At 44.2% G+C, this 10548-nt stretch overlaps 1 protein-coding gene across 1 annotated transcript; it reads left to right on the top strand.

Annotated features, from left to right (window-relative positions):
- Positions 1-2446: 2446 nt before the first annotated feature.
- On the top strand, positions 2447-9694 carry LOC124704536 (TOM1-like protein 3). The gene is made up of 10 exons (XM_047236807.1): positions 2447-2630; positions 2755-2915; positions 3839-3917; positions 4093-4191; positions 4272-4385; positions 4598-4767; positions 6899-6980; positions 7828-7913; positions 7995-8225; positions 8458-9694. The coding sequence occupies exons 2-10, from the start codon at positions 2809-2811 to the stop codon at positions 9209-9211; spliced, it is 1722 nt and encodes a 573-aa protein (XP_047092763.1). The 5' UTR covers positions 2447-2630; positions 2755-2808; the 3' UTR covers positions 9212-9694.
- Positions 9695-10548: the final 854 nt, after the last annotated feature.

The raw sequence follows: 10548 nt of genomic DNA, 5'->3' as shown, positions 1-10548 counted from the left end.
CAAGGAGAGGGGATAAGATGCAGCCCGCCCTTCGGACGATGCCCATCAAGACCAACAAGTACCCGAAGTGGACCAATGATGAGGGCTCGAGTGAAGGCAATACATAATAAAGTGAACTCATCACTCCTACTGACGCTCGATCTCGACACCCCTTTGAATGGCATGCTACCTCATGTCGATACACTTTGTGTCATTAGGTATGAGCCTCAAGAGAAGTGTGCAGAGGGACACTCCGGAAAGGACAAGGAAGAAGAAGAGCAGCAACACCACATCCTCCTGATCCAGGGCCGACACTGCCGCCATAGCACCAACGACACTGCTGCCCCATCACCGGCGGCACTACCACCCAACCCCGAATGATCCCCTAGTGAAACCCAGGGACGACACTTTCGCCAGGAGCCCAGCGGCACTGCCGCCCGCGCCCAGCAGCAGCAACTCCACCAGGTCATCGCCAACGGCACTACCGCCGCCACCTCCCCGCTCCTAGCCAAAGGCCGGCACTGCCGCGAGGACGACATTGCGGCCCAACCAACACTGACACAGCCGCCTAGTAGAGTCAACTTCAGATCAGAACCGTTATTCCGCCATCGTGTGGCTATGTTTGTTCCATACCAAAGTACCAAACTACCCCTGTTTCGAATCTGGCCATATGCATGCCCGTATCTGGCACTTTCTGGGGTTAGACATAGATTTTGGATCATTCCACTTGAGATAAAACTCTCCTACCTCTAGGGATGACAATTCCTATTTAATCAAGGCTACTTGTTTGGATTTGATGCTTGTTATGTGTGATTCTAGTGGCTATCCACTCTCTCCCACATACTTGGTGTTGGATTCATCCCCAATCTCTATCCCGAGACTTTACCTTGCGGTCTTTCTTGGGTGATTCTATCGGAGTAGTTATTCGAGCTACTAAGGTGAAATTCGATTTGTATCTGGGTGTGCGAGTGTGTTCTTGTGTTCTTGGTGTTTTCCCCCACTTTCCCCATCTCCCCCATCTCCCCCTTGGTCAATTCGTGGATCTGGGCATTAGTGGCAAGTCACATCACATATGGTTCAAGCATTGTCTATGGACAAAACCTATAAGAGAAACACAATGCAACCATTAGTCCATAGAGATTGTCATCAATTATCAAAATCACACATGGGGATCCATGTTCTTTCAATGAGGACACCTTTACACCTGTTGCTCGTCTTGAAGCTATCCGTCTCTGGCTTGCATATGCTTCTTTTCATAACTTCAAGCTCTATCAAATTTGTTGTCTCATAATGTGCATTTGACTGTTTGCATGATTTTCATCATGGCCTTAAAGATTTTCTTAGAATATTTTTGGCCTCAAGAAACTTGCACAAAGATTCCTTCGAATGGATTTATGGACATGTTGATCTTTCACTTTAAGTATTCGGTTGGTAGGGACTATCTTCTACTCTATTTAGAGTTTGAAATTAGATGCTTTTTAATTCTATCTCGTGGTACACGAGCTCTTATTTGGTTTTCAGCTGATCCCTTTATATGTGTTATATTGTTTTTAAACTATTCTTTTGAACACCGGTGAAAAAAAATACTATCTTCCACTATAAGCATTTAATACTTGACCTATATAGATTTAGCAACTAAACACTTATATCAATACTACTTTAGTTGACTAGTAAAAGTGATAGTTATGATTTACGCAAGTAAATTCGTGATGTAAAATGAGTTAGATTATGGTTGCCAACTCGCCATAACTCAACTTATATAATGTAGGTAGCATATTAAATATCAAGTACACTCGTAAACCAAGTCTAGAAGTTGCTTACTCGTCAAGTATCTTGTAAGTTTTCAAGAATAAAGGTTGGGTGGTTAGGAGGGTGGTTGTACCCCCAGCCCACCAGAGTTCAAACCCCAGGTTTGACATCTGTGTGTCTCATAAAGGCGGAATATTCATTCAGTGGGAGGCGACGTTCCCGTCGACGGCGAGGCGCTGTGGTGACTTCGTCAATTTCAAGATCCAATCCGCCGGCTCAGTCTTCCGGAGGTGCTCATAGGGGTAGGGTGTGCGTGTGTGCGTTCATAGGGGTGAATGTATGCGCGTGTATGTGAGCGTCTGCGTTTGTACTGTGTTTCTCAAAAAAAAAAGAATAAAAAGTATGTCCTAAACTTTTCAACTCACATGAAAAAGCTATTTGCAACAACATTCCATGTGAACCGGCGGAAAACATTTTTGCCCTCAGCACAACCAAATTCGACCCACACTCGAGCAAGAAAATCAAAACCAAATTCGAGACCCTTGAGCACCATAGAACAAGTCAAAAACTATATCTCTAAAAATTAATAAAAGTAAAAATAAACAAAAAGCAAAAAACAAAAACAAAAACTGCAGGCCCTCGCATTCACACCAGAAAAAGTCCACGTCCGCGTTTTCCTTTCTCCTTCCCACCTCCCCCAACCCCAACCAGTCCTTCCTTCCTTCCTACCCAAGATTCCAAGAACCCTCCAATCCCACACCACTTTGCTCCAATCCGCCCCCAATTCTTCCCACGAACTTCCCGTCGGCACCACCGCGTCGGCTCCACCATCCCGGATCGGAAGAGAGCCCGCCGCCGGTGCTCCTCGGCGCTGAATCTCGCGGGGAGTCCGCCCAGATTCGGTAAATTTTCTTTTTGGAGCTCTTTGGGTTTCGGGTCTATGCCGCCTTCCTCGGGCAGCGGTTGCGGCTGGATGGTAAGGCGGATCTCGGCGCTGATTGATTTCCGGGTGCCGTTTTGCCGCAGGATTTAGGGTTTTTCGACGCGGTCGCGGTGGCGCGTTTACTCGGCCGCGTGGAAATGTCGGCGGCCGTCGCGTGCGCCGAGAGGGCGACCAGCGACATGCTGATCGGCCCCGACTGGGCCGTCAACATTGAGCTCTGCGACATCATCAACATGGATCCCGGGTATGAGCACACTCTCCACCTTTTTCTCTCGTCGTTCATCGTCAACATGATCTGCTTAAATATGCCATCCTCTAAAGAAATATTGCTAGGTTGCTGCTTCCTTCGAGCAGGGGGATTAGATGGGGTTTTGATACATACTGCGTTTTAGTTGTAATTGTGTTGTTTCTTGCATCATGTTTGAATTGATTCACGTTATCTTAGAAACATATTGTAGTTATGTGTTCTGTACAATCTGTTGTACATGGCAACAATTTGCCTTCGTCTGCTGGTTGCTGCACTGTCTTAGGTTTCTCTAGTTTTTTTTAGCAATTTGTTTATATGGTTGTTAGCCTGGAAGGTGAGACGTTTTGTCAATTCATGAATTCTTTCTGGTTAATTAGTTGTGTCATAGTCTCATGAAGGGTCAGCTACTTTGGTGATGTTGTAATAAATTAGTGGCATTTGTTGTTGAGCTGCAGCCTTGATGTGCCATCATGTTTGGCCATGAAGTACTACCAATGTGGGCTTAAGGTCACATCGAGAAATTCTTTGTTATTCTTCTTCATTCTTGGGTGTAAGTTGTAGCTTCCATAGTTTCACCGATACCTTGAATTACCAAAGGCTCCCAGAAAAGTAAAAAAAAAAAATGTATATAAGTGGTGATTTGTGTATCGAACTTGTTGATATTATTTTTCAGATCTGTGTATATACTACAACTAACGGAAGCCACTCTGTTCTGTATTACCGGTTTATATAATTTGGGTCATGCTGGAGTGATGCAGACTTCTTAGTGTGTTTGCTATATTGGATTGCTGTAATTGTTGCTTGGTCTTTCATCTTATGTAGTGTTACTGAGCAGTAATATTTGGCAGCATTTCTGATTTTACTTTTCATGCGTTTTACTCGAAGCATGCTGATAAATGTTCCCTCAACCTTAACTGCAGACAATCAAAGGATGCCCTCAAGCTCCTAAAGAAACGCCTTGGGAATAAGAATTCAAAAGTTCAGATTCTGGCCCTTTATGTGAGTACTACAGAATTTCTTGTATATCTATTGTTAGTTGTAACTAGGTTATGCTGTCTAGGTTATATAATTGCACCTGCATCCCGTTGTTTTCTAAAGTTCCAAGAAGCATATACAATTTTTGCTTACATGCATGTTTATTTTTCTTTACTGATTAATTGTCCTATTGTTTCAGGTGCTAGAGACTCTAAGCAAAAATTGTGGGGATATTGTTTACCAACAGATCATTGAGCGCGATATACTAAGTGAAATGGTTAAAATAGTAAAGAAAAAGGTGACGGGACTAATCTGTTGTTAACTACTCCTTTCCTAGATTCATGTGCATCTGTTCTGATACTAAATTTATCTATGCAGCCAGACTTAAACGTCCGGGAGAAAATATTGAGTTTGATTGACACATGGCAAGTGGCTTTTGGAGGTCCATCAGGGAAATATCCTCAATATCACACTGCGTACCAAGAACTCAGGGTACCTTCCACTGTCTCTTTCATCGTTATTTATCTTGTGAAACCATGGAATTCTCAGCTCTCTACTTAACTACTTTCCCCCCTTGAACTTCAATCTGCTTTATTTTCTATTCCCAGTGTAAACTTAGATCTACACTAATATGCTTAGTTAGCCAAGCCAATTCATTCAGTCCAAACAATGAGCAAGATGCCTTTGCCTTCTTGTTTCTGCAGACAGCTGGTGTTGATTTTCCACCTCGCGAGGAGAATACAGTTCCACTGTTTACACCTCCTCAAAGTCAACCATTGAGACAGCCACATCTATATCCTCCAGGTCAAAGCTATGAAGATGTAGCTATACAAGCTTCTCTCCAATCTAGTGCCCCCGCTGCATCTGCCCTGAGGTATTTACTTATTCGCATGCATATTTAATTTTTGATATGGTTCCTTTTATTTTGTTCACCTCTTGTCTGTGTTTCTTTTTAGTGTGTTGCATGCAGTACTTGCATTCGTATTTTGTCAATCCCGTTTATGTTTGAATTTTGTTTGTCCCTTGTTTTTCTTCGTTTTCCCCTTCTATTAGTTGCATTCCTTCCTTATTAGTGTCTGCAAACTTGTTTATGATTGGCTTCCGACATTTTATCGTTCTTCTTATTTATGTAAGTTGGTATTTAGTAAGTCAAAAACAGCAGGGTAGTCCTTATTTTGATTGAAACAAGTATGACGAAATTGGTTTTGCAAAAATGCACACAAAACACTAAACCCATAAGATCCCTCAGATATGCGGCAGCTCCCACTGCCATAAGATCTATATATGATGAATAGACATTTCTTAACAGTTAAAGCATATTCACTGTCGGCAGATGAGCTGATTTAAAGTATTATCTCTATCTTGTACTGGGATCTCCTCCCCTTATTGTTGGCACCATCCTCATTGGTGGTTCTCATCGTGAACTCGAAAGCGCACTAACAAGTAGCACTGAAACATTGTGCCAGCTGGCTCCATGGTTTTGTGGGAAATCACGAGCTTTATTAAATCAAATCAACAGGGTTACAATCAGCCTGAAGACTGTGAACTAAAAACACCGGTGGCTCAGCATCCCAAGAGATCGACGCTTCCTGTAAACTTGCAAATTTGTACAGGAATGAGCCCCTTGGTTAGCCACGCGACGGGCATGCCTTATATTCTACTCAGCTCGCTAATCTCATCTAAGACCTTTTTGATCATGGATCAATCATTCACTCTGTTGTGCCATTGGCGCACCAAAACTTAACAATCAACATCAAAAACCACCTTGCTGAAACCCTTGTTTCTAGCAAAAATGACCGCATCTTTCAGCACGAGGGTCTCCACTGTTAGAGGATCAGAAATACCCCTATAGGTTTTACATGTGGCTACACGAAACTCCACATCAGAAACGGGCTACAGCTCCTGTCGCCACCATGTTATCATCAGCATTGATCGCACCGTCTGAGTTAATCTTGATAAAACTGTCAGGTGGTCGCTGCCATTTGCATGCCTGTCTAGCAGCTCTTGGTAGAACCTTCTCCCTTGGAAGTTCAAGGGTTTGCAAGGTCTCCCTAACGAACTCCATAGTTTTGTCTGGATTACAACCAGCCTCATCATGAGTCAGATTGTTCCTCGATGGCCAAATCGAGTACATTACTGTAATAATAACAGTTTTGTCACTCTGGTTGATTGCTGTCTCACATAGGATGTCCTTCGCCCATGTTAATGGGTGTAGCTTAGGTAACTTCACTAAAAGCAAGTCCTTTGCAGCTTCCCAAAACAACTTCGCATGACTGCATTCGATCGACGCATGCATCATAGTTTCCGCTTCGCCTTACACAGAGCACAGGTGCTGTTCTCCATTATATGTCGCTGTGACAAAGTCCTATAGTAGAATACCTTGAAGAACTCACCACCAAAATACGCGCACCTTTGGGACCACAGGAAGCTTCCACATTCGCTTCCATAACTCACCATCATTTTCGGACGAAGGCGTGGAAGAACCATTGTTATTTCTTGCCTCCTCCGACTGATGTGCATCCATGAAGGATTTATATGCCGACCTGACGCTATGAATTCCAGACTTCTCCCAACCAATCTTTTCCGTCTGTTCTCCTTAGAGGAATGCTCAGGATCCAATCAACATCTGGAACAAAGAATATCTTCCGAAATAAGTGGTTCATTCCGCTCGTGGTTTTCTGTCATCAGTTCATTCACCGTGACAAGATCACAATCCTTCCTTCTGGCTCCATGTTCAACAGGCCACATATTCATATAACTAGGGTTGTGTAAGGTTTCAAAAACTCTAATATCACATAGGTATTTATACTTTTATAGTGACAAAATACAAGGGGCTGACATTTTGACACACAAGATATTGTTTAACTGCTCTGTGGAGGTCTCATTTTCATAATCATATCAAACAGTATCTGTATTCTTTTTTGTTGTGTTTATTTCACCATCCTTGCAGAAACCCTTTTTAGTTATGATCTACCCTCATTTTGCTTGTACAATTTGAATTACAGTCTAAGTGAGATTCAGAGTGCTCGAGGAATTGTGGATGTGCTGGATGAGATGCTAAATGCACTTGACCACAGACACCCTGAGGTGAGCTCCCTTCAAGAAAGCATTGCGCTCTTATGTGTTGTGCGTAATATATAATGCAGGATCTTGCATGCTTTTGCATTTGTTGGTTTCTTCTATTATGATTTGGTATCTCTACCAGACACATTTTCTTGATTCAATGGAAATTTTAGGCATAAACATGTGAGTTATCTGCTATTTTGCCATCTTCATTCTATACTAAGGAGGCTGTAGTTCCAATACGTTGTCAGTTGAGGTGTTTCATAACATGTATTCTTGTATATTTCATAGTGGAGTGGAGGTTGTCTATCCTGTAACTGGAGAACAAAGTAATTTGTTTACTCAACTTCCAACCTACGTGGCATGTTTGGAGTTTATATCATTTACTTAGAGCATAGTCATGTTGTCCAAACTTTATTGGCTTGTAACGTAAATACCTTGCCTGTCAGTTTGTTAATGACTTAAATCATTCCATTTTGACCCCAGTGAAACATGCTTATCATTGTAGGGACGATTCCCAAGAAAAAAAACTGTAGAGATCCATAGCTGTACTTTTTGTTGTTGAACTCAACAAATGGAAAGCAAATTTAATAGTGCCTACCTTATAAAAATTTCTGCTTGACGACAACAAATGGAAAGCAACAAAATAATCTTCAGGAAATTGGAATATTGGAACATTCTGTTCACCTTATGCTGCCCTGGATCACTTTTATTTGTAGATTTTGTCCTAGTTGATTGTGTTAAGCCAATGGTTCTTAATACAATAAAACTTGGATTGATGTATGTCCTTTTGCTTCTCTATTTAACTCCTATTATTCATGCGCCAATCTGTATACTGTAAATATTGATTTGATTGTGCTTCATGATATAGGGTGTGAGGGAGGAGGTCATTGTCGACCTTGTTGGGCAGTGCCGATCTTATCATGCTCGTGTGATGGATCTTGTTAGTGATACTGGGTATGTTTTTTTTTTCACTCTGGGTTTTAGTTATGTGCTTTACATTGTCATGTGACCGGGCTTCTGGTATTCTCTCTGCAGCGATGAGAGCCTTCTGTTTCAGGCTCTAGGACTAAATGACGAGTTGCAGCGTGTTCTTCAGCGTCATGATGACATTGCAAAGGGAGTTCCTCCCAATATACCAGTACCTGTTGCTGGTAACATAAACCAAGGGGCAGCCCCTCGGCCTGCGGGGGTTTCATTTTCCCCTCTTCTTAATGTACACCATGAGGATGATGAACCAGAAGATGAGTTCTCTGTGCTTTCTCGCAGGCAAGCTCTATTCGTATTTCCATTATATTTGTACTTTTAATGTTTAATTATGCTAGTATTCCGAGCTTCGAATGGCTGCTGTAACATTAACACATGAATTATCATTTTCTGAAATTGCGCTCCTTTGTTTCTTTAGCTTTCATTTCATGTACCAGTAGTCAATAGATGATTTTTTGAAAAGGAAAATGGACTGTTTAGCTCATCAGCTGACATGCAAATAAATCCTTTGTAGGTCTGCAAGGGACGGCGTAGCAGCACAGGGCAACCTGTCTGTTCCAAGAAATGAAAGGCCATACCCAAGCCCACTTCTTCCTCCACCACCGTCGACAAAAAGGCCTGTTTACACAGAGTCAAGCAGTGTTGACTATCTAAGTGGAGACTCCTACAAGTCTGAAAAAGTGCCAGATGAATTTGTCAATCCAACGGCCCCAGCCAATATCTCGGCACCATCTTCTTCAAAAAAAGAAAGGGATCAGCCACCAAATTATGATAGTGTGCCTGATGACTTCATAAACCCAACTGCAGCTCCCAGCTTTTCTATGCCTTCTCGTCCTACGAATGAGTTGAATAGTTCATCTGTGAATAAGCTTGAGAGCCTTCCTGACGATGACTTTATAAACCCCACTGCACTGCCTGGTTTTTCTTCGTCTTCAACTAATGAAGATCTTCCGAAAGCTCCATGGGAAGCGCAAGCTCCAGTCTCTCTACCACCCCCTCCTGCAAGGTATGGCCAAAGACAACAGTTCTTTGAGCAACAACATGGCTTTCCTGGTGGCAGCAATGGGGATGGCTATGATGAACTAATGACACAGACAGGAAGCCTTTCTCTTAACCAAAGGAACACCGAGAATGAGAAGATTGCATCAGTGTCGACCGCATCCCGCCAGCCCAAACCTGAGGATTCCCTCTTCAAGGATCTTGTTGATTTTGCCAAGAAGAATCCGTCTTCTCCATCTAAACCAACCAACAGCCGCCGGACTCGCTGAGTGACCAGTGTTTCAGTCATGTAACACGCATAATTGAGTTGCTAGGCAACTGGTTATGCTACAGGCTAGCGAGTTAGATATACCATCAAATAAGAGGGTTCAGACTGTTTTTCATTGCCTTGGGAATTATTTGGTTTGCGCATTGGATAAATAGAATCACAGATGTCAGATACGAAGTCATGATACTGGGTGTGGTGTGCAGTGAGTTGCTTTTGATCTTTTTATTTTCTTTTCTGGTATTTGTTACTGCCTTCATTTTACCTAGGTGTATATATAACTCCATTCGACATCAATATTCATAGCTGAGTTTGCAATTTGATATGTGAAGACTTAGTTCACAGTTTACTTTAGAAGGATGCTCTGGTTTGTTCCTTCTAGTGATCAGTAGTAAGTTTGTGTAGAATTCAAGCACTTGGCAGATAAACTTATGACAACTTCCATAGGATGCACGTAAATCTGCTGCTTATGTTTGGACCTGAGCTATCTTGTTGCTTGCATGCGAGAATATATTCTCAGCCGTTATACCTGAATGAAGAATATGGACGGTCGTGAGAGCTTTTAAGAGCATCTCCAGTCGCGTCCCCCAAAGCGATTTGGGGCGCGCCGGACAAAAAAAGCGTTCCAGCCGCGTCCCCCAAAGCCCTTTTTTATCCGGCGCGCCCCGATACGGTGTCCGGCGCCCCGAGCCCGTCCCCGTCCCACGGGGACGCACCGGGGACGCCGGACACAGCGCGACGCGAGGCCAACCGACGCGGGCCCGACGCGTCGGCGGCACGGGGAAAATTCGTCTCACACTCCCGCCAAATCCCGCCGCTCCCGCCAAATCGCGCCTATACCGCCGCGCACAGGCCTCCCAAAACATATCCCGCCGCCGATTCATTTCTCCTATCCCGCCGATTTCTTTCTCCCTCCCGCCGTGCACCCGCCGCCGCTACCCTCTCCCCATTCCATGGCGCCGCCGACACGCCCCCAAAAGATGGCGAAGAAAGCGGCCAAGAAGCCGCCGGGCAATGCGACGATAGGGGCGAAAGCGCCGTTCGCGAAGCCGCGGAAGGCGCCGGCTGCGAAGAAGAAGCCTGAAGGCATGACCGAAGATGAATGGCGACAAGATTGCTCGCGCCGGAAGCTATCGACGGCGGAGCGGAAAGGACGGAGGGCGGCGGAGCCGGGAGAAGAAGGCTCGGCGGCGCGCCGGCACCGGCGCATAATCGCCGGGTGTATCGCCGCCACCAACGCGAGCCCATATAGTACGAACGTGCCGGTGTACGTTCGGGAGTCTTCTCTCCGTCGCAAGCCGCCTTCTACAACGACGGCCCCTCCGCCACTCCCGGGTGCGT

Source organism: Lolium rigidum, chromosome 3 (assembly GCF_022539505.1).
Source record: "Lolium rigidum isolate FL_2022 chromosome 3, APGP_CSIRO_Lrig_0.1, whole genome shotgun sequence".
NCBI classification, from domain to species: domain Eukaryota; kingdom Viridiplantae; phylum Streptophyta; class Magnoliopsida; order Poales; family Poaceae; genus Lolium; species Lolium rigidum.
Note: the sequence above shows the minus strand (reverse complement) of the source record. Positions and strands in the feature narration are given on the sequence as shown.

Bases quoted from the DNA above. Each gene is read 5' to 3' on its own strand.
- LOC124704536 (XM_047236807.1), top strand. From the start codon at position 2,809: ATGTCGGCGGCCGTCGCGTGCGCCGAGAGGGCGACCAGCGACATGCTG. The intron at 4,768-6,898 runs GTATTTACTTAT...TTTGAATTACAG, and splicing joins CCCGCTGCATCTGCCCTGAG to TCTAAGTGAGATTCAGAGTG. The intron at 7,914-7,994 runs GTATGTTTTTTT...TTCTCTCTGCAG, and splicing joins GATCTTGTTAGTGATACTGG to CGATGAGAGCCTTCTGTTTC.